This window comes from Myripristis murdjan, chromosome 13 (genome assembly GCF_902150065.1).
Source record: "Myripristis murdjan chromosome 13, fMyrMur1.1, whole genome shotgun sequence".
NCBI classification, from domain to species: Eukaryota; Metazoa; Chordata; class Actinopteri; order Holocentriformes; family Holocentridae; genus Myripristis; species Myripristis murdjan.
In genome coordinates this window covers 24,460,059-24,485,058 of record NC_043992.1, presented here as the reverse complement: position 1 = coordinate 24,485,058, position 25,000 = coordinate 24,460,059, and the positions used below count along the sequence as shown (strand labels likewise).

General features: G+C 40.9%; 1 protein-coding gene across 1 annotated transcript in view; it reads left to right on the top strand.

Annotated features, from left to right (window-relative positions):
- dync2h1 (dynein cytoplasmic 2 heavy chain 1) overlaps positions 1 to 25,000 on the top strand; it is a 208,879-nt gene that overhangs the window by 171,167 nt on the left and 12,712 nt on the right. The window contains exons 87-91 of the mRNA XM_030066488.1: positions 213 to 436; positions 1,619 to 1,723; positions 11,054 to 11,170; positions 18,834 to 18,941; positions 19,518 to 19,619. Of these exons, the coding sequence (XP_029922348.1) occupies positions 213 to 436; positions 1,619 to 1,723; positions 11,054 to 11,170; positions 18,834 to 18,941; positions 19,518 to 19,619 (656 nt within the window). The remainder of the gene's footprint in view (positions 1 to 212; positions 437 to 1,618; positions 1,724 to 11,053; positions 11,171 to 18,833; positions 18,942 to 19,517; positions 19,620 to 25,000) is intronic.

Genomic DNA, 25,000 nt, shown 5'->3' with positions numbered 1-25,000 from the left:
AATGTGTCCCAGCTTGCATATATACTGTATATACATGTCTGCTTGTCCCTGTGTTTGTTTAGTCTTATGCTTCTGCATGCGTTTCCATGTGTGTGGGACAGGAATAAAGACCCATTCAAGCTCTAAGAAAACTCTCTTCCTCTCTCTCTCTCCCTCTCTCTCTCCCTGTGTGTGTGTGTGTGTGTGTGTGTGTGTGTCTTGATATCTCCCAGGCGGTAAACCTTTCCAGTGGGAGTTTGTCCACGGCCTGTTGGAGAATGCCATCTATGGCGGACGCATCGACAACCTGTTTGACCTCCGCATCTTGCGCTCCTACCTCGAGCAGTTCTTCTCCGCACACCTCTTCTCCTCTGCCTCAGCTGGACAGAGGAGGAGCAGGGGAGGGTCACACTCCTTCCCAGCTCAGATCAGCTTGCCACACTCCTGCTCCATATTGGTAGGAGGACAAGACTCATGGGTGTAACTCATACACAAGCAAAAAATCACTTCATGCTTGATAAGCAGTGCTGTAAGCATCCCATATAAAGTATATACTCAAATATATACCCCCCTCAACCTGCATTGGGAACAGGGTGCCCAGAAGTGAATTCTTGGCCTACTAATTTCTACATGTAAAGTCTCTACTAAATTAAGGTTTTCTTTGCTTTAAACAAAGCTGTCATATATTTGCTTCACTTTACCCATAACAACAAATTTAATAAAAAATAGTGTATGTATGTAATAACAACACTGCAGCTAATTAAAAACAATATCGCATTATTTACCCAGGCATTCCCACTTTCAAGATAACTAGCTCTCTACTATTATTTTTTTTTCTCCACTCAGCTGTGAGAGAGTCACCTCCTTATAGAGCCTTGATGCACACAAGCAGTATGGTCAGATTCTCTCCATGGTTACCATGGAGAGAATGTGACAAAACCATGGCTACTTCTAATAGAGATTTACACAACCACTGACTAAATTTACATGGACTACAATATTCTGATATTAAGGCAGTACACAGAAGATAGTACACAGATTACAAAATGTCCATGTGAACAGCAGGGACATTGGAATTTTAGCAATGTGCACACCATAATTCGACTTTGACTTTCTGTTAGATTTTTGCACCAAATTGTGACACATGGTAGTCCAACTGCTTGACAACACATTCTCTTGTTGAATCCTCTGGCCTTTATAACCAACAGTGAACAGTTTGAAGAACATTTTCCAAGATTTGCAAGAAAACAACCACAAGGGTAGATGATGGTACCAACATAATTGAAAGAAGGTTGAATACTGAGGGAAATAGGAGGGAAGCTTAATCAGAATATTATTTTAATATTACTTAGACTAAAACCAGTAGTTAATTAATTTAGTACATGTAAACATCATGATCGTTTTATTACTGGTTACAATATGATACTCATTTGCAATGTTCATGTCAATCAACAGTTTAACACCTAACACAGGTTTTATTCCAGATAAGTAATTGGAACAACATGTGTGACCACATCTGTAGACATCCAGTGACATAGTGTGTATGTGTCTGTCTGTGTGCTTTTATTTGTGTCTGTTTTTATGTGTATGTGGGTGCTTGTCTGCATGTGTGGGTGTATATTTGTGTGTGTGTTCTCAGGACTACCGTAGTGTAATAGAGAGTCTCCCAGAAGAAGACAGGCCTTCATTCTTTGGTCTGCCTGCCAACATAGAGAGATCCTCCCAAAGAATCATCAGCTCCCAGGTATACACACACATGGACACACACACAAATTCCCATATGGACACGTGCACAGAGACATGCTGGCAAGCTTGCATATGTGGACATATGCTCTCTCTCTAATTCACAAACACAAGCGCACACATAAATACTGTATCTACCAATGCACATGCAGCCACACTATACAAATACTTGTAGTACACACCCTCTTTCACTGTCTCTTTCCCTTTTTTCTTACATACACAGTTACACATAAATACTCAGTGTGCGGGTATTAAAGGCACACAAATATGCCTGCATTTTTCCTGGGATTGTATGAAAATGTGGAGCTTTCCCACATGAGAAAAGCCTAATAAGTATAATAAGTTCAGAAAACAGCATCCTTTTACCTTAATGCAGCATTTAAAACTAAACAACACTTGTACCATTTAAAATATCCAGTATGTCAGATGATATCTACTCTGATAACATGATGTTGATATAATATCATTAAAATGCCTAACACTGGTTTTGACCTATAAGTCAAGACGTCCACTTTCCTAACTGTTGATGGTGAATAAGCTAGTAATTTATGAGACATTTCTTTCTGTCACATGCAGTGACACAAACAGACAGCTGTGGCGTGATGATGATCCTGCTGTTTGTTCACTGCCCCTCAGCAGTGACAGCTGTTTTAAAATCAAACTCCTTCACACTTTCTAGATTTGCTGAGAGCCATGTTAACTTTAGGCCACTTAAGAGGAAGGCTAGGTTAAACACAACTGTAGAAAAAAATGTCAGGCTGGCGGGTATGTTGCCAAAAACATGAGAGACATTTCTCACTTTCTCCTGTACTACCGCTATGCTAGTACTACTCCTTAAATTGCACAAAAACACATATGAATACTGATATAATCTCTCCCGTGAAGTTTCATTTTTCATTCACTACTTTGCTGCAGAAAGCAATGAAAAATCGTTACTGTATAGAAACCTAGAAATAGAAATACAAGCAGTATGTATATATACATACATACATACATACACACATACATACATACATACATATGCATGCTTGCATGCATGCATATGTATGTATACGTGTATGTATGTATATATACATATACGTGTGTGTGTGTGTGTGCATACACACGTGTTAATAGTAATAATAACAATAACGCAATAATGATAATAACAATAATAACAAGAATTACATAATTGTAGGAGAGTGTTATGCAGTGGTTGTCATTCAGAGAGAAGTGCAGAGAGAATTGGCTCCCAGGCTTTCTTAAAATGATGCATTTTGTAATTAACAGATGCTTTAAGTTTTTCCATTGCTATATGTTCCATAAAGAGGTCTACCTATACTGACATATTTAACTTTTTTCTGCTTTTCCAGTTTTGGAGGATGGCTGTCTTGGCGAGAGTTAGGGCGATGAGTGCTATTGTTATGCTGTGGTTGGGGATTGTGACAGAAGATAAGTCTCCTAGCAAGCAGAGTGATAGGGAGAGAGGAAATAGAAAGAGAGATACAAGCAGTATTTTTGTCAGTGATAACCACATATAACATAGATAGCCTTTTTTTTCCCTCAGTGAGGTTACGGTAGATTCTTCAAGGCACATACAGAGTGTTATGCCCCCAGATATGTGAAAAGCAGAGGATATCTTGTTGACATATCTTATTTTCTTGTGAACCTAGACGTTGAAGTGTGTGTGTGTGTATGCGTGTGTGTGTGTGTGTGCCCACATAATTCCCCTGTGTAAAAAGAGTTCATACATGCAAGGCTATGTGCACGCGTGTCCTCTGTCCTGTACGTGTGAGAGAGTGCTTCCTGGTGAATATTGAGGTTGACAATGTGCTGATGGTAGGACATTCCTCACATCAAAGAGCTCTATTTAGATCAGCTAGCTGCACACACACACACACACACACACACACACAGTGGAAGAGGTTAGGAGGTGCTGCTGAAACAACTGTCCCCCCTCATGCTCCATATCCTCCTTTCCGTTTATCTTTTATTGCCATGTTGAAATACACAGAGCACACACACACATACACACACATACACATGCTCATCTTGATGCACTCACTCATCTAAAACCAGTTTGTCGGTCCTTTATATCCCATATTTCAAACCATGTCTTTCCACCTCTGATCCACAAAAAAGAGATTTAAGTAATTCTAAAGCCAGAGCTCCAGCGTATAATCGCTGCTAATACCATATACATTTTCCTTTTATTGCTTTTGTTTTCTGGTGTGACTTTACAGCCAAACAGAATACCTCATAACTAAAGACTTAAGTGTTTGCAAGACAGAGGATAGAACTGTAAATATCTGGAGCCCCCCAAACTAAAGGATATATGTTAATTAAACATTTAAGTACACATTCTGTTGCTGTTTAAGTTATTGTTTATTGTTTACTCTTTTTTTGTATGCAAAAAAGTAACTGATGCATGGCACTGGTATCAAAATCAAGGCTCTGGGATGAGAATTTTCAGACACTACTCAACAACTAATATTAACCCAGTTAAAAACAGGGAGTTTATTGTTCAGCATTGTTCTTGAGCACTATCTTCATCATCCACCAGAGTTTTAGGGGTTGCATTTTCTACAATAATCCATTCCAGTTGGCAGAGTGGGCATTCCCCCAGACTTATGTTATTGTTGCGACTCTGGTAGACCAGCCAGATATAGTGTAAAAACTGAGGTTGTGTTCTAATTGGATCGCTCCTACTGTTACGTGTGAAAGTTACTCACGATCCCTCCCCAGCAAATACGCTCACAGTGGTGGACTCAGTCTGTTTGAAGGGAGAGGATGAAGAAATAAAAAGGGCAACTACTGCATAACAGGTGGTCTCACCAGTCCCAACTAAGGCTCTGCAAGACAAGCCAATACATAGCTTGTAGCGAGAGGACCTACAGCGATACATCCCTTTATCTTTATCTCCAGCCTTACTCCTGCAGCTTTGGACCCATCCTGTCAAAGACAGTCTGCCTCTGGTGGCACTTTTTCCCACTGAATCTGTTTTAGTTTTCTCTCTCTCCTTGGCATTCTGTAACCACAGCTCAATACTAAACCCACTCTTCAATCAAGTGAAAAAACAATTCACACCAAACTTTAAAGCCCATAGGCTTTTTCTGCAAATTACTCTGAATAATTCCTTTAGGGGAGGTTTTTCATATTTCTTTCCATTTTTACTTGATTTCCAAATTTAGGTTAGCACAGAATCAGCTAAGCAAGATACCTGTTTCATTAGCTAGCTCCTTAGCTGAGCATATAGGCTAAGAATGTGATAGAGCTATCTGTAAAGCGCTTGAATTGTACATACATAATTTGTAATCAGTAAAAGTTCACAACTTGAAGACAGTCTTCTGTATTTATATTTAAATTCACTTTAACTTTGTTTTTTTATTTTGTTTTGTTTTGTTTTGTTTTGTTTTTTTGTTTAACTTTGTTTTTAATACTCTAACTTTGTTTTTAATGTACCATAAACCTCAGGGACTACGACCATAATTTGTGATGTTGTCAGACAGTAGTGAAATAACACTAAAGTTTCTTATGTCTTACACATTATGTCTTATGTATTGCCTCCATCACATGTAACACACTGCAGTAGGATGCCAGGGTTACAGCTCAGACTATGAGCCCCCTCTGACATCACAACATTGGAAAGGGGCTGTGGCTGAAACTGAAAATGTATAGGTGGAATCATAGACTACAGTCTGGGGTGGAATGGATGTAAGTTTTAACAACTAACTTAGAGGCTACTTTGAAAAATGGAAAACATCAGGGACAGTGCAGATTACATCAGAGTTTACATCAAAATGCTAGCAAGATATTAGCCTAACATATTGGCCCTTTGCAAAAACGTATAGCCAACTCTGCAAAGTATTTGGTGGCAGTCCTAGGCTGTTGTCACAGCCTCACTTTGGGAAAGCCAGCCCTACAGGACACCTTGAATAGGAGACTGAAGAGCGCTGCATCTCTTTTTTTTTCCACTGGTATTTTTTCCCTCCATTGCAAGGGCAATTCATGATGTTTTCTCACTTGGAAGGGTATCTAAGAGGGCATCCTCTGAGTTTTCTTCATCAGAAAGGCACCTCAGGAACCTCACGTTTATCACATTATAAGGGCACTTATCCAATAGCAGCCCATCACATTTTCTCCACTGGTGGCTCATCCATTAAGAAACTTTCTCACACATGTAGGGGCACCCTTTACAGAAACCTTTGTTCACTGGAAGGGCACTTCTCCCTTAAAAGAGCACCTATTTTATAATAATTTATTATTATAGAGGGCAATAGAGGGCACTTTAGCAATGCTTTTTCAAACATGGGGGCACCAGGGTGAGCAGTTTTCTGATGCAGGGGCAGAAATCTGCTGCAACATAGAGGTAGCTGATTGAGCATGTTTGATGCATTTTTGTTCATTTCTTTTGAGCAGGAACAGTGCTTTTTAGCATGCACTGAACAGCCACAAGACTACTGGAAAATGTAGTTCCTTGTCTTCTTCCAAGCAAACTACAGAATTATTTATTAGCACTAAGGACTTAATTGAAACCATCTGGACTCTACCCCAGAAGTCATCAAGGCTTTATATGTGTAAGGAGATGGATTTTGACATATGATAGCCAGCAGTTACTTCTGCTAGAAAGCCTAGCTCAACAAAATTAACCAACCGCAAACAGCAGTCTCTGTTGATGATCATATCTAGTTCTTTCTTTTTATTTTCTTACCCAGTAGAGAAAGTAAATTACAACAAAGAGTACAGAGAAGTCCATCAGGCTTAGCTAGAGTTACAGAAGCTGTAATTTTATTTGTTTTGTAACTTCCCCTGGTGCCAAAATCTCTGAGCTTGTGGGATGACAGGTTACCAAAACTCTAATAAACAATCTGCCAATAAACAATAAGCTGTTGAGTCATTGTAACTTTTGTTTACAAGATCTGGTAAGGCTGGGTGATTTTTTTTCTATTATATCACCATGTGCTGCTGCCATCAGTTGTCATAAAATGTGGCCAGATTTTTTACCCTTTCTACAACATTGTGTACTTAATTCAAACAAGATTGTTTCCCTTGTTTTGGATAGTCTTGTGGACAGTAGTTTTGTCTAAAGTCAGTCAGCCATCAGTTTAGGTAAAAACAGGTATAATTATTGGATAAAAATGGTGTAAGATTGTCTATTTAAGTACCAAATGCAGGACTCAAAAGTGTTAACATTTTGGTAGATAGTACTGCCAGCGTGTTTCGGTCATAGCCATAAAATCACCAACTGTCAGAACCCAACCCTAAGTCTCAGAGGGCTTGTAGCTGGGCAGGGTAAACTTAAAAAAACAATCAATTTTATGTGCAGTTTTGCACGCACATATGTAGGGAAATTGTATTTCATTCACCCCATCTGACAGCTATGCGCTGGACTGCCATGGAGGCCATATCCTGCCAGCCTGTTTCCATGGCTAAAGTATTATTATTATACTCGATCAGGGACCTGAAAACCAATCTATTTTAAGAGTGTCGTTTTGGTTATGTCTTTGCTGCAGGCACAGGACCTACAGTCCAGTTGTAAAGGGCTGTAGATATGTAAATATGAAAAAATTGCTCCCAGCTGCTGTGACTTTTTAGCTATTACCTTATTTTGCAATTTAATGTTCCTTAGGATTAATTTTTCAGATTCTGGAGCTTTATACAAAAATTGTACGCAGTGGTTTCATACATAAAGAGTAGTTCCTACCAACTGGATTTCTCTCCTTTTCACTCATCCACATTGGCAACCATTTTGTGCCATGTCACTACAGTCTTCTCCTCACTTAGATAGGCAATTTAAGTCTTAATTACTCTTCCAATAACAGAGCTGATTGCTCTCCCAGATTGTAAGTGTCTGAGCATGTTGTATGGCACTGCATTTTATATTATCAGTGCCATATTCCTTATTTCTGTGTGTGTGTGTGTGTGTGTGTGTGTGCGTGTGCGTGTGCGTGTGCGTGCGTGTGTGTGTGTGTGTGTGTGCTATTTATGAATCTCTGTGTTTATACAGGTGGGTGTGGACTTCAGTGTGTGTTTATACATGGGGTTTGCTTTTATGTTTTTGTGTATGGGAATGTGTGTGTGTGTCACTGTGTTTGATTTTGTGTGCATTCCTGTGTGTGTATGTATGTACATGTCTCTGAATTGTGTGTACATATGTGTGTGTGTAGTTGGCTGGTTGTTGGTTGTTGCAGAATCTGATGTAACTTGTAGCAACACAGTGTACTCTGTCTCACACAGACACACAGCATGTATCCTCTCATGGTTCTGTGTGTATGCATGCGCATGGTTGTGAATGATTCAGCCAAAAAGGAAGGGTGGAAGATAGAAGTGTGAGAGAGATGGAAAGAAGACAGGAAGAAGAGTGAGAGGAGAGGTGGGGGATTACTTGGCAAGGCTGCAATGCTCTGATAACAAAAGTTCATACTCTTTTGAGAGCATCGCACAGAAACAGCGAGAGAGAGAGAGAGAGAGAGAGAGAGAGAGAGAGAGAGAGAGGGAATGGAAAGATGAAGTTGGCAGCAGCAGTGATGCCCAGAGCTGTTGAGGGTGTTTGTGTATGTTTGTTTGTGTGTGTGTGTGTATGTGTGTGTGTGTGTGTGTGTGTGCAAACACTTACACTACATGCAGCTAGACTACAGCTCGTGTATACAACACCTGTATCCCTGTGGGTGTTAATGTATTTAAGTCCATTTACACCATGCGTTGCAGGGTGATCACTGGAACCACTAACCTTATTTTCATTCATACAATTCCCACAAGGTTGTTTGTGTGTGTGTGTGTGTGTGTGTGTGTGTGTGTGTGTGTGTGTGTGTGTGTGTGTGTGTGTGTGTGGTGTCTCTATTCCTCTCCCCCTTTTTTTATCTCTTTGACTGTTTTCATTTGTCACTCTCTCTCCCCTGCCCCTGCACACACATACACACAATGGAGCCCAGTGGGCAGTTAGTGGTGGTAGTAAATGTGCCTGTGTTTTCCAATAATACATTCACTTAGTGTGAAGGACCTGACATGAGTTAGGATGAGACACTAACTACTAACCACTCCATTTTCCTTTTTTTTTTTTAACATTTTTTTTAAAAAATTATTTTATTTTATTTATTTATTTTTTTTTATTAATTTATTTATTTTTTCCCATTTCCTTGATGTGTGGCTATGTGGCACTCCAACTGGTAAAAACTACATAGAACTGTTTAAAACAAACAAACAAACAAACAAACAAACAACACGGCAGCAGTGAAATCTTGTGGGGGGTTTTTGTTGTTTGTTTGTTTTTGTTTTGTTTTTTTTTTGTCGTTTTTCATGCACATGAAAATAAATAAATCAAATTTTGTAATAGTTTAAGTGGCAAATGCTTTAACCTGTTTTCCAGCCTAGCCTACTTGAAATCTCCTCAGAAAACAATGCTGGCACATAACCACATGCCACACAGATGCAGTTCAGTTGGTGTAGCAAACAAAAACACTCTGTTGCGTGCAGCCCCACTTCCGCAATGCATTGCATTCATGACTGGGGCATTTCCTGCATTACACCTGTCAGAATTACCTCAGTTTAATTTGATTGACTCTGGATACCCACAATTTTGCAAAGTTATTCAGATTTGACCCAGCAGTATCTGAGAAATTGAGCTGTTGGCCTGTGGTGGCACTCTGATGGGCCAATCAATTTCATATTCAAAATGCCAGATCCCAGTGTCAAAATCTATCATTCTGCAAGTTTTGTCCAAACCAGGCCAGCAGAAGCTCAAAAATCACAAGAGACTGCCAGCTAGCCAGACAGGCAGAGCCTTCTCCATAGTCTTCTCCCTGATCTTCTATTATGGGGGACAGTGAACAGTCCCTGATTGGGAATTTGCATGATCTTGCTTTTTGAAACAAGCAACAGCTCCATTGTATGTTTGTGTGTGTAAATGTCTGCTCTTGTTTACACGCAAATGTCTGCTCTGTGAGAGGAGATATCTATAGTGAGTCATACAAAAATTTACAAAATTTTTTTTGTAATGATCAAGTTATCTTGTAAAACAATAATTCCCTGAAATCTCTGAACCAAAGAAATTTAAATCAGTAAGTTGATTAATTTAACTAAAATAAAAGCCTTAACTAAACTGACGGGTCCCAGTTTGATTAAAACTGCAATTACTGGGCCCTTGTAAACAGAAACAGTTTGATTGCTTGTTCTACTTAGTTGGTTTGGGTGGTTGATGCAGATGCAGCCTGAGTGTAAATGTAGCCATTGGTTGAGATACGGGTAAATCTTAATATATTCAAATCCCTATATATTTGAACCCCAACATACTTAAAATCTTCATCCTCCCCTGCATTCGTTTTTCCTGCTGTCAAGGGAAAATTCTAGATTAGCTATCTGGTCTTTCCTTTCTCTCTCCTTCTCTCTCTCTCTCTCTCTCTCTCTCACTCACTCACACACACACTCTCACACATTCACAGAGACATTCTCTCTCTCTCTCTCTCACACACACACACACACACACACACACACACACACACACACACACACACACACTGTTCCTCCTGAGCAGAGCAGATAAAGCAGAGTTCTTCTGGACCAAATGAAAGCCATTTATCAGAAGCTCTGCCTTCCTCTGTAGTGCAAACACACACACATGCGGACTAGCGCTATCCAGGACTCTAAGCCTGAAGCTAAGCATGCGTGATTAGGTGTGTAAGGAGCTATAAGGAGATGTGGTGAAGCTTCAGCCTTTCCTGTTGTCATATTCCAGCTCCTGAAGCAGTTTGTCACTGCAGAGATGTCGCCGTCATAGAAATTAATGACAACAATTATGAGGAAATGCATTGTTTCACAGTACACAGTTAACATTAACACAGTTAAACAGTAACACAGTAACAAGAGTCAGAATGCTTTGTTTTTTGTTTTGTTTTGTTTTGTTTTGTTTTGTTTTGTTTTGTTTTGTTTTGTTTTGTTTTGTTTTGTTTTGTTTTGGACAAAAATGCATAACTTTTTAACTTTACTTTTCAATAAATTTCTTGAATACTGGTTTTTGCTACTTGACTTTTAAATATTCTAGTATCCTCATAGACTTTTTCATCATTCATGCAGCTACTTCTAATTATGTGAAAGAATTCGACAGAAACACTGTTACCTATTTTTTGGGCTTTCTTTTACAAGCGCGCAGCAGGATCTGTTGACCCTGAAACAAATTAAACTCTCAGTTTAACAATACTATATACATCAGCTACTGCTGTGTCAGTTATAAGGCAATAACTTTATTGTGTAATGTATTTAAATTGAATGGTGTCACTTTATTTATTGATTGAATGATTGATTGATTTCATACATGAATGATTAGTGCGTTTGTAACTCTGTATTGATCAACTGATAGGTCATCTCCCAGCTGCGCATCCTGAGCCGGTCGGTAGCAACAGGGTCAAAGTTCGACAGAGAGCTCTGGTCCAATGGATTGACACCTGTCCTCAACTTATGGAAGAAACTCAACCAGGTTAGTTCATCTGTGTCTGTCTATCTAACTGCAAATTCACACTATCTCTGTTATGTTGTCTTGGCTGGAATTTCCTGAACACAGTGCCAGGCTGAGACAAATTTTTTACCCAAAAACTTTTCAGCCAAAAATTTGAGAGTTCAAATCCCTTAGTCTTAACTTCATATTTGTGCACAACATAAAGTTTTGCACGGTAATCATAGTAATGGCAATGTAAACATCAGTTCATGGAGACTGAAACTGCGATGGATACATTTGCACATCAATGAAATGAGCATGTTGCTATGACTAGTTTTAACATGACATTTTAGTCCCTACTCTTATCAGTGTTTAATGTTGATGTTAACAATTAGACATTACAATAGCATACATTTTCAAGCGAGTTTAATTTTCATCACCCATTGTGTGGTTCATTGAATTCCATGTTAAAATCAGCAGTATTTTTCTTTCTGTACAAAATTGTGTTTCTCTGTTGCTCAAGCCATAGTAATTAGCCCAAATAAAAAGCTGTGAAGGCTAATTGGAAATTAGTGCTGTCTAATGGAGCCCCGTGTGTGAGAGCCGCTGGCTTGCCCAGTCTGGCTGCACTGCATGTGTGGTTGCTTGGAGACCAGCACCTTTCAAATCAAAAGGACATCTACATGCACATTAAATAATTTAGCCACCTTCGTGCCCTTGTCTCTTTTTTATTCACACTCACACTGTCAATCACTTATTCTCTTTCCCTCATTTTTTCTCGCCAGCTCTCATGTCTTTGTCTCTCTCTCACTCTCTGACAGCGGGGTAATGTTGTTCTCACTGAGAGGAGAATGATTGACTCTGTTAATTGCAGCTATCATGTCTTTGTAAACCAGCTTCCCATTGACCACAAACCACCTCTGACTGCTTTCAATTAAAAATGCCCTGCATCACATGCTCACCTTCATTCTGTGACTGTGGGTGGATGCACATTACACATCCAAGTTACTCATCCTCCGATGTGTAACTTGGATGCACATTTGGTCATTCACCACACATTAGTTGTGTGTTTATGTCTTAGGGCTGGGTAGTATACATTCTCATGTTAGCCAGTCATCATTACATTATCACTACATAGATCATCACTCCACAATGGTAGGCAAGATTATTTGAATTTTAATGTAGCTTTTAAATCCACAAGAAAGTAGGATTTTAAACTTTTGAATTATAATTTAAGCCCTTGCAGTCACAAAAAGAAAAAAATAGGTTGCAGTGCATTTGTTGTAGGAAAAAGCGGAACACATTATAAAACATTCAGCCATAATTAGCCACCTTTCCACTGTCATGCCACTGCGAACTACGGCCATCTTCGAGGCAGACGGTTCTGATGGCCAGCGGCCTCAATCCGCCAGAACAAAAAAGCATTTGCGTTTCCACTGTTATGCTGATAGCCCCGCAGTAAACACTCATACCCGGTATTTTGTTTGCAGCCGGGATGCTCAAAACAGCGGATCCAAACTCACTAGCAAAGCTGTCACTGTACCCTGGCTGTCATGGGGAGGTGCAAATTCAATAACAATTGGCTATTCACAAGATTTCTTAGCATGGCTGAACCTTGTGTTTATCTGGGATCCCACTTCAAATTCATATCAGCGTACCAGTTGCTTAATGAAATAAACCAGCAAATTCGGAGATGAAGGCAGAGTTAAAGTCATTTGCAGTTGCATAAAGGAAACAATTAGAGGCAATAACTTGATAATAGACCTAAACACCATTGTTTTAGACAGGGCGTGCTGATATTTTACCATAAACATTAGCTAAAGGTTCAACAATGTGCTTTACCCCAATGATGTAATGCTCACTCCCAAATTGATATGTTCCTCGTTACAGTAATATGCACCAGCAGATGTCGCATTTATATTCTATGACCAGCCAGATTTTGGTGTCAGTAGGACTGTATTCATTACAGTAATGGTATTGACTCTTTTAAGAGTAAGGGTTAGGGTTAGTTTATTTTTTTTTTAGCCTTTACAGTCAATGCAGGGTGTTGTCAAGGTGGCCTGCCTTGGCTGTGAAGCACTGCTGCAATTTATGAGTGCCTTGCACACATCTTTTTTTCAGTTGCTGCACATCAAGGTAATTTAAATCACCAAAGATATCAGCAAGGAGTTTCCACAGGCAATTGATTCAGCCTTTTGCCTGCCCCCAATGTATTTATCCAATCAGCCAATCAGAGTGTGTTTGCGCATGTTAGGAAGTGTGTGTGTGTGTGTGTGTGTGTGTGTGTGTGTGTTTATGCATCTCTGTATGTATACAGGTGAGTGGGCACATAAGCATTCTGTTTTTGGGATGTATGTATGTCTGTATGTTTGATTATGGATGCATTTCTTTGTATGTAGGTGCATGTCTGGATTCTGCATGCATTTGTGTGTGTCTGCATGTGTGTGTTTGTATCAGTGCGCGCAGTGTGCACAAACTATTCATTTTGACAAATCCTTCTGTAGATTGGTTCCAGGGGAGGAGCAGCAGACAGCAGAGAATGTTTATTTGCCTGTTTAGTTATATTGTTGAATAGAGACAATAGCAGATCCACAGACAGACATTGGGCCTAACTGAATCCCATCCTGCCAGCCTTTTTCTCTCATTGTATCATTTATCTCTTCTTTGTCTTTTCCGCCCTCCCATTATCCCACCAACCCTATCTCCTCACTCCCTCTTTTCCTCCCCTCCCTATATCTGGGTAGAGGGAGAGCAAAACAGGGTGACAGTGTAGAGAATATGTGCAGTAGCCTGTAACATAAAAGAGAGAATGTCATTGTTTGTCTGCTTGTATCTGTGCGTTTATATAGCCTTGAAAGTGGGCTTCACTATCAGGCTTTGATCTGTCTGTAGTAACTAATTGAATCATTCCTTTCCTGTGCTGAGAAAGAGAAAGAGAGAGATAAGAGGCTCTGCACTTTGGTTACACCTTCTTCTGGAAGAATGAAGAAAGAATGTGGTTCACTTACGGAATGGCACAGTAAACTTTTAGTATCTCTTGCAGGGATGTCTGGGTAGATACCGAAACAACAGACACAAGATGGAATGCTGTCTAATGTACTGCCACAGTCAGAACATCTTATTTTAAATCGTGCTCTAATTATTGCCACATCCATGCTTCTGTCATATTGCTCAGTTGAACCATTTGCTGTAGAATGGGGTTTACAATCATAGGAGGCACATAAAGCAGTAATTCTCAACTGGTGACCCCAGTCAATTTTTTATTTCTTTATTTTTACTATTATTTTTGTTAATCATATCCAGTAATCTGATACAGCACTTTTATTTTGATGTACCATCTCCCACTGGAGTTTTGGAGCAACACTAACTTCATATAAAGGAATCTACAGTAAAAAAAAACTCCAGTTTATAAACTGCAGGTGAATTATGAGGCTTCCTTTCTACCACCTTCTGCTCCACGTTCTATGACTGTTACCACGGCGACCACAGCACTGAAGCCTGCAGGACAAGCGCTGGTCAGGGCAGAACTGGATCAGACAGCTTGGTGACTGGCGGCAGCAATAATTTTTCTACTACTCTGTGTGGTTTTCATTTCATTATATCAGTTGCAATGTTGACATAAAATTAAAAATCAGACCAGGTAAAACAGATAGAAAAGTTTTTATTCTCCTGAGCCTTGTCCAGTGTGTATTTATTGTTGGCCCAGTGATGGGATTTCTGCAGCAGAAATGTATGCTGTTTATACATACCATAACGTATTACCTTATGTGAACCGTGACTTAATGAGGATGGAAAAATGTGGACCCTGAGGCAAAACCACTTGAGAATCACTGGCATAAAGAAACTCTAGTACATGATTATGCAACAGGATGCAGCAAGGCAGAAAGCCCTGCAGGCCAGTGAGTAAACTGGATGATCAGGGTGATTAGAAGCTTATTTCTTTTGATTTTGAGTCATTGTTACACCTCTTTGTTTGATAATGATCAATAACCACATCTATCAAAAAAGAAAATGCTTGATGGGCACCACAAATTTCAAATAAAATGCCACTAATGACTAAAAGTTTATATGCTCACTTGAAGTTTATATGCTCTTATTCAATAAAAAGAAATGTGACAATATGTGATGGCATTTGCCGAATAAAAACCAAACATGCGCATAGGATTTAATCACATGACCAGTTACACTACTCACAAAAAGTTAGGGATATTTGGCTTTTGGGTGAAATTTATGAAAAATATAAAAAGTTCACGCTACAGTGATATTATATCATGAAAGTGGGGCATTTAAGTAGAAGCATACACTGGTGATTTCCTCATCTCAAACAATTTCTTGAAACAAAAGCCAACAACAGTGGTGGATATACCACAACAAAAAATGTCAGTGTCAATAACTTGTCATGTGCCCTTGAGCATCAGTTACAGCTTGACAACGACAACGACGTCTCATGCTGTTCACAAGTCGACTTATTGTCTGCTGAGGCATGGCATCCCACTCTTCTTGAAGGGCGGCCCTCAGGACATTGAGGTTCTGGGGTACAGAGCTCCCAGCCTGTACACGGCGACTCAGCTGATCCCATAGGTTTTCTATGGGATTCAGGTCTGAGAAAGTGCAGGCCACTCCATTTGAGGTACCCCAGTCTCCAGCAGCCATTCCCTAATGATACGACCTCAATGAGCTGGAGCATCAAACACCTGATGTGAATTTTTCCGTTAAAATCCTTGTTAGAGAACAGCAACTTGTGCAAAAAGTACTGAAACATTGAACAGTTGGACATGTGCATTCAAAAGTTTACAGAAGGTCACATTAAGTTCACCTGTAAAGGTCCATCCATCCATCCATCTTCTGCCGCTTATCCGGGACCGGGTCGCGGGGGCAGCAGTCTAAGCAGGGACGCCCAGACTTCCCTCTCCCCAGACACTTCCGCCAGCTCCTCGGGGGGAACCCCAAAGCGTTCCCAGGCCAGCCGAGAGACTTCGGGCCCTATCTTGCGCCAGACTCCCTAAACCCGCTATTTGTGGATTTAGGATTTAGGAAGAGGCGTTCCCCCGTAAAAGTTGCTATCTTGTTAAGGTAGATTGGGCAAATAAAATATTAAAAATAAAAATATAGCACAGGTGCTGGCTTATGATAAAACAATAAAACGTGCTGGCGTAAGTGTCCAATTAAAACAGTCTTTCCTCTAAACAGTCTATATGAGTAATATACTCAGTCCATTCCGGCGGCGTCCCGGTATCAGTCCGACCGTGTGCGTGGTGAGGCTCCGTCGGGGCGCGCATTGAAGCCGCCTGGGCGCGCTCTCCTAACAGCCCAAACTTTAGGGATAGCGGATAGCGGATAGCGGGTGGTCAGGACCACCCGCTATCCGCTATCCCTAAAGTGTGTGCGCAAGATAGCAACTTTAGGGATAGCGCATGAAACACGCCCACGGACACACCTCCAGGCGCAAATGACGGAGTCGGCATAAGGATAGCGGGTAGCGGGTGGCGCAAGATACCGTTTAGGGATAGCGGAAGCTCCTAAATCCGCAATTTGCGGGTAGCGGGTAGTGGCAGCGGATAGCGGGTGGCACAAGATAGGGCCCATAGTCCCTCCAGCGTGTCCTGGGTCTTCCCCGGGGCCTCCTCGCGGTGGGGCATGCCCGGAACACCTCCCCAGGGAGGCGTCCAGGGGGCATCCGAAACAGATGCCCGAGCCACCTCAACTGGTTCCTCTCGATGCGGAGGAGCAGTGGCTCTACTTCCGAGCTCCTCCCGAGTGACCGAGCTCCTCACCCTATCTCTAAGGGAGCGCCCGGCCACCCTGCGAGGGAAACTCATTTCAGCCGCTTGTATCCGCGATCTTGTCCTTTCGGTCATTACCCAAAGCTCATGACCATAGGTGAGGGTAGGAACGTAGATTGACTGGTAAATCGAGAGCTTCGCCTTTCGGCTCAGCTCTTTCTTCACCACGACGGACCGGTACACCGATCCGCCTGTCAATCTCACGCTCCATTCTTCCCTCACTCGTGAACAAGACCACGAGATACTTGAACTCCTCCACTTGAGGCAGGACTTCTCCACCAACCCGGAGAGGACATGCCACCTTTTTCCGGTCGAGAACCATGGCCTCGGACTTGGAGGTGCTGATTCTCATCCCCGCCGCTTCACACTCGGCTGCAAACCGCCCCAGTGCCTGCTGAAGGTCCTGCATCGATGGGGCCAACAGGACAACATCATCTGCAAAAAGCAGCGATGAAATCCTGTGGCTCCCAAACAGGACTCCCTCCGGCCCCTGGCTGCGCCTAGAAATTCTGTCCATAAAGATTATGAACAGAACCGGTGATAAAGGGCAGCCCTGCCGGAGTCCAACATGCACTGGGAACAGGTCTGACTTATTGCCGGCAATGCGAACCAAGCTCCTGCTCCGGTCGTACAGGGACTGAACAGCCCTTAGCAAAGGGCCTCGGACCCCATACTCCCGGAGCACCCCCCACAGGGCACCACGAGGGACACGGTCGAATGCCTTCTCCAGATCCACAAAACATATAGATATTCAGCTTTCGGGTGAAATTTCAGGATGAACCTAAAATGCATTATAACCTTTACAGGTGTTTTGTGGACCTGTAAAGGTTATAATGCATTTTAGGTTCATCCTGAAATTTCACCCGAAAGCTGAATATCCCTAACTTTTTGTGAGTAGTGTACTCTTTGGCCTCTGAGCCCAGACAGAGCTGGCTATCATGGTGGACATTCTAAGACATTACTTTGTCTATATGCAAAGAATGTAGCTGTGATATAAGACAGGAAACAGTAGCATGATTCAACTGGAATTATAACTATGGTGATAGAATCTTTGCAAAACTAGGCACAGCCATGTAGCAAGCAAACAAAGTGACTGTCTGCAGAAAGTTAGAAAACATGACATAGTTATTCAAAGATATTATGGAAACACAACTTCTTATGGAAATGCATCTTTGTTTGCTTTTTTAGAGCATTTAACTATTTGTTTGCAAATTATTTGAATGTTTTCTGTAAACATAGCTAGTATTAGAGTCTCTACAGTGTTGTATGCTGTGGATACCGGCAAGACTGACCAGTAGTACAGCTACGTTGATCCCTCAAGAACCCATCCGTTTAAGAAACAAACATCCACAGTTAATGGACAGCAACACAAATACTATCTCGCTAGCAAACTAACCGGTTCAAAATGAATGTTTTGTTTGGAAAAAGAAAACAAACACCTGCTTTCTGGTTTTAGTACTGTGTATATTTGGAGCTTCTCACCCAGATTTCACTCAGATCTCATCTAGGTCTTCATAACTACTCCTGAACTCAAGATGTGGAACACCTCTATGGAACAGCAAACCTGCTATGAACAATTGTTTCATATGCGATTATATGTAGCAGAACCATCTCATCCTCCCTCTCTTCTTCCTTCCCTCCTTCACCCCCCGTTCCCTTTCCTCTCCATTTCTCAACACAAAGTGGCACTGCACCATCTTTGAAATTCCTACCCTGCACCATGTTCATCTCATGCTATCATACATCTATCTGATTTTATCAGTGAGAGCACTATTGATCACTTAAATAATGGGTACGAGTTGATATGATCAATCGCAGCCCACCATCATTAGGGCGCAGTATCAGCCAACAGCACTAAAATAAACTTATAAAATGGTTTCAAATGCCTGTTCTCTTTCTGTCTCTCTTTCTCTCTCTTTCAGGGTTCTACTCTGATCCACCAGAAGGTGGCCCCACCTTCAGAGGGCCATGGATCACCTGTGCTGTCATTCATAGTTCTAGAGCAATTCAATGCCATCCGCTTGGTTCAGGTATGAGAGATAATCAGTGCCATCAACAGCAGAAAGGCTGTCACTGTAACATGAACAGATATGGTAAACTGATAGAAAAAGCACCAATATGTTGTGAATAATCTTCCTTGGTACACCTGAGATGGATTATTCAAAATGGAAGAAATAGTCATAGCTTCGTTTTTTTCAGCTGTGTGAAGTTTATTGACCACCTTCGTCAGATTCAATAAGTTGTAACAAAGAAGCTTTCTAAATGTCTGTTCATACCAAGTCTGAATTTTCAGCGCGAAAAAATGCATCACATGATTTTAATCAAAATCATGCATCTCTATGAACTCCACACACTTCACACCAAGTCTGAAATGTCACACTGCAAAGATCCATCTTTTGTTGTTTGTTTTTTTTCAGATTCTAGGTTGATGTGTTTTTGTTTTTGCCAATATTTTATATTTTCTTGCTGTTTCTGCACACTGGATTCAGTGTGAATGGACCTTATGTCTGATTCACTTAATATTCAGGGACCATTCGGGTACCACTACTGTACATAGTACAGTAGGTATGGTTTACATACACTAACCTTCATAAGTCTTGTCATAGGCTATCCACCAGTCCCTGGCTGCACTCAGCAAGGTCATCAGAGGGACCCAACTGCTTACTGCTGAGGTTCAGAAACTGGCCGCAGCCCTGCTCAACCAAGAGGTATGGAAGGAGACAAAGGCAGAGGAAAGGGGGAAAAAAACGTGTGTGTGTGCGTGTATATCTGTGTGTTGCACTCCTTGCCAAATGCCCAGCAACAGTCAATGATTGTACAGTTAGTTGAGTAAAGAAAAGAAGTAATGTGATTCCCACAGAGAAATTCTCTGTTTTGCTTGGCTCCCCTCCACAGAAATGTCAGAGCATAGAGTCAGCTACAAAAGAGTGCTCAAAGAGCTTGTGGGGATTCAGTGTGTCTGTTCAAGGACACCTCAGCAAGACACTCATGCCAAAATGCTTGTCAATAAATAGCTGGATGTTTTTTGTTTGTTTGTTTTTTTTGTTTTGTTTTTTTGTTTTTTTGTTTTTGTTTTTTTAATCAGGTTTTCAAATCCCCAGCGTCCCAAGGACAGCACCTTCATTTTACTACAGTCTCAAAAAGGACTGTGCCATGTGCCAACTTTGGGACAACGCACATTTATGTCAATTTTCAACACGACATATATGTGTCTGAAAAGTCCACTTCTAATCGAGAACCATTTTGTTTCATTATTCATCAAAAAGAAACTAATAAAAACAAAAAATTTCAAGTGATATTTCAAAAAAGATTTTCACTAATATACTATATATTGCTAACAATATATGTTGTATGTTGCTTTTAAGCAGACATGCACTCCATGACTGTGTAAGCACATTTTATTTTGTCTTTTGAGTTCAGAAGCAGTGGAAAGATTCATTGTGTTAGGAGGTTGGAGGAGAAACTGAATTCCCTGTTTATAGACACTGTTATTTTGAAATACTGGGCTAATCACAATGCCCTGCAGTGCATTGTGTCCTTAATTCCACCCTTCTCAAGTATAAACTATAATGTACTAAAAAAATATATAAATTAAAAAAAGTGTTTGCTAGGCAGTGTACTTTGGTCTCCCCAAGACTTGATAGCAATTTATTAATGGGCAGAGGATTTGATTGACTTGTTTTTGTGTAGGTTAGACACAAAATGTTGCTGAACATCAAATTAACTTGGCTTTGTCACATGATACATGTCTCTCTTCTGCAATTTCATACCCATTTCCATCAACCAGAACTGTCCACAGACCTGTTAACAGCAAGACAGATTAGCATTAGTCCATCTCCATTGGCGTGACTGGGCACTTGTGACACAATTCACCGCCAGTTACGGTCTGGAGTCTGGGGAAAACAGCAGCTCAGTTACTCCCCCATTATTGCCTGACTTGCCTTTTGCCAGTTAAATAGTCCAGTCTTGTTTTTCTTGTTTTCTGTATTGCCACTCTTTTCTGAGTTGCCTGATTCCTTCTTCTGCATATATACGCTCAAACAAATAACCCTGAATTTAATTTGTTCCTTTTGTGTCAAAAGATTTTCTAGAGAGAACTTTCACTTAAAGATCTAACACAAATTTGTTCCAAACTGGACTTATAGATGTTTTGAAAATGACATTCTTTTTTAACAGTGTAAGAGATGTTAATGTATTTGTAACACCCCCGAGTGCATTGTGAGTCATCCCAAGTTCACTGAGGTTTATGTAGGGAAGACCAGGAAAATGAATATTTCTTTTTGTGCATCACTAAACAACTCACAAAAGTCATTTTACACTTAATTGGTTTTTGAAGACTTTGTATATGCAGAACATCCACAACACTTAGTGTCTCTGTATACACTGAAACCGGGTGATCTCACGAGGCCCAAGGCCATGGCAGCATGCCATCTCCCTCTCTCTTTCATCTTCTTCATTATCTCTCTCTTTCTGTCTTTGTTCTATCTTCCTCTTCACTTCTGCTCTCCCTATCTCTCTCTGTTCCTGTTATCTCACGCAGCCTCCTCTGTCTGGGGGTGTCTGATAGAGAGCCATCTGACCACACATTGTAACAATCGGCAGCCTTGTGTTCCCCGTTTCTGTAATTAACGGCTACAAAGGTGGATCAAAGGGCAATAATTATTCTGCATGACATTGTGGTGGCGGCAGCCACCTTGAAGTGCACTACTGCCCCTGGTGTACGGGAAGGCGCAACACAAGTATCTCCTCGCGCCACACAGCAAGACCGGCACCTAAAGGTTGCTGGGAAGTGACGTCAAGAGAGAGATCCTTTGAGAGCAGCAGAGTGAGCACTCAACTTCAACTTCCTCGTCGGGCTTGGCCTTGGCGTGTTGTCTCTGGAGTGCTCACTCTGCTGCTCTCATAGGATCTCTCTCTTGACGTCACTTCCCAGCGACCTTTATGCGCCATTGTTTTCTTTTGGGTTGTTGAGTTTAATACTTGAACATCCTTTGTGTTGGTTTTTGAGTGAAGGTTTTTCATTTATTTCTGACTGTGGCTACGACTAACAAAACAAACAATACAAGCAACTTTGTCAGGCTTGTAACCTGACTGGCACCCCAGAAACCAACAAATCACAAAGAAATAAATTATTAAAAAAAAAAAAAAAAAAAAAAAATCTTCCTCCAAACTAATAAAACCGTCACAACACATAGCCTTTTTTCGTACACACGTGCTTGCCTGGCTCTACTTGGTTTGGCTCGGCATGTGAGCCCAGTGCAGATGGATTTGCGTTTCCATTACAGCAGGGCTACCCACTTGAAGGTGTGTCTTTAACTAATGGCAAAGCCCTGCCAGTCGCCTGTGGCCGTGCTGTTTAGTTATTTACCTATATAGCAGCAGCCCACACAAGTGTTTTATTTTCAAAAAATCAGCAAGACCAATTCCAGATGGCTGCTTCACATGAACATTATTAGTGTAACTAAGCGATTCTGATGTCAATGCAGCACATTTGGGGGCAGGTCCAGCTTGCTTTGGCTTTGCTCTGGAGATGGTTCATCTTGGGTGTGGTTCAGCGCATCTCAGTGTTCTTAAAATGGTAATGAAAATGTAAATCAGCGCGGCATGCTTCCACTCAGCGTGACCAAAAATGCCAGTGGAAATGTGCATGCTTGTGCACTAGGGCTGTGTTGTTGTTTTTTCACAAAAATCAAATTTTGGTGTTTGAAATGCTGTGCATTTTGAATTTGAATTTGAATGACTGAGGTAATTTCTTACTAACAACCTTTGGCTTTAGGGATAATTGGGAATTTTATTCCATTCTGATTTTGCACTCAAATGTGATGTTGTCGATCAGTAGATAACATTTGCGTAGAAGTCAATCTCTTGCCTCACAGCATGATATTATAATAGCCGTAATGAATGTAAATGCATTTGTATACACACTCCACATGGCACCTAAAGTGGATATAATGTCTTGGGAGTCTGTTATGGCAAATACAAGCCAACATTTTATCGAACTATTAGTAAATCTTTTAGTGTGTGATGGCTTATGTTCTCTGTTGCTGTGTGCAGCAGAGTGGTGGTGTGCTCAAGACAACTGGGATTCAGCAAGCTTTGTACTTGCTTTATGTTACCTGATGCAGTGGGAGGGTTTGTTGCATACTGTATAATCACATTCTGTTTATACTCTATAAACTATAGCTTTTTTTTTATTCTGTCATATCAGCATTTTGTAGTGTACGACTACAGTATGTCTGTAACCAGTAACAGTCGTCTGTTTTCACTTACTATACCAGTATCCACAATGGACTGTAGTGTGTTCTACATTACAAACCTCAACCTTACCTCTTCAGATCCTGTTTGTGCAGTAGGCAGTGCATCAGTCTCAAATCTGAAGGTTGTGAGTTCAAGCCTGCTTTACTGTATACTAGTTTTTCTAAGCTGTGGTGAAATTGAAGCTACCAGGGCAGGCCCATGCTGTATATACCGAACCGGCCGAGAGACAGCCAGCGACATGGATTATCTCTTTTGTGTTCCTAAGTAGGGATAAAGTAAGGATGGAGGACAAGGAGAGAAAAAAGCCAAAGCATATATATGTATTAGGCACAGTTGAACCTTTGCCCTCTCTATATTCATAATCTCCTGAGAGCTGCCGTAAGCGTTCCTTGTATACTCCTCTACCTCCCTCTCCTTTTATCTTAATCAGCAGATCATCAGAATCACATCCCCGCATCTCTATCACAAACACCAACTTTCCCTCACTCTCTTGATCCCTCACTGTGTCCTCTCTTTATCCACTCACTCTTGTTTCTCTCTCACTCTTTCTCTATCATCTTTATTTATCTGCAACAATTCAGTACATACAGAACAGATGAACTGCCAGGCCTGTTGTACTGACTTTTTCCCTTTTGTTCCCTCTTGTCTCATCTAACTAACATTTCACATTTCCTAAAGTAGTGAGCCCTGTTTTCACTTTTTCCTCATTTGTAATTTCAAGGACATATTTTTGAAGTTCTCTGTGTTTGTGCGGCGAGTGTATAATCACAATCAAACTTCCCACTGTGTTGTTTGATGATGAAAGAGAGAGATTTTATTAGTTCTTTTGGATAGCAGAACTTTATTGAGACTTGACATAATTTTCTGTCTAAGCTGATGCCAACTGTGTGGATCACCAAGGAGTTTTCACTGCTTAGTCTGGAAAGGCTCCATTTGTTTGGCTGTATTCACTCAAATTCAGAGCATTGGTTTTGATCAGTTCTCATGTTCGAATTCCCAGTGCCCTTGTCTGTCAGTGAGAGGCAGTGAGCATCCATTACCCCTCAACCTGCTACGCCATTATCAGCGTTCATTGCCCCTCAACCGGCTATGCCATCAGCTGTGATTGTGATTCAGTAGGCTCAAATTAGTGATATCCAACCAGCATCAGCTGCCACAGGCACAGCTAACTCCATTATCTGCATAATAAGTTGACTAGATCAGAAGAGCCTTTCCAGATTCCAGAGGGTCTCTAGAGTCTGGTGATAGCTAACAATTTGCAATGCAGTTTCTAAGACTGTAGAGGGGACCCAAAATGTTAACAATGGCATGCTATCCCATTAAGGACAGACCCAGGCCCAATCATGTGATGTAAAATATGCCTTTGTGGTCTCTGGCTGAAAATATTTGAAAATGTTGGAAATGGCAGCAGCTGTCATCCTTGTTATCCCTGTTGTACACTCTGGTGAGACACAAACTCCTTGATGGCCCCTCTTATTAAATGTTTGCAAATGCCATGTAATGCCTGGAATTAACTTACATCAAATGTTGATCCAAACCACCACCCTGAAAAAAAGCTCACCAGGATTGCCAAAAAATGACAAATATTAATGTTAACAATGTGTAGGCATTCATTGGCTATATGCAAATTTTTTAGTGGAATGTGTGATAAAGACAGTTTTTAATAGTCATTAGAAAAGATCATTAAAAGGCCAGAACATAACATAATATTGCACGTTTTCACTAAGGGAAAAAAAAAAATCTAATTTACCAGGTATTTTGCATGTCAAAACATGGCCAAGTAGTTTCACTAAGCTCAGTGTTTTAAGTGCTGGTATGGAAGGTTTCATGG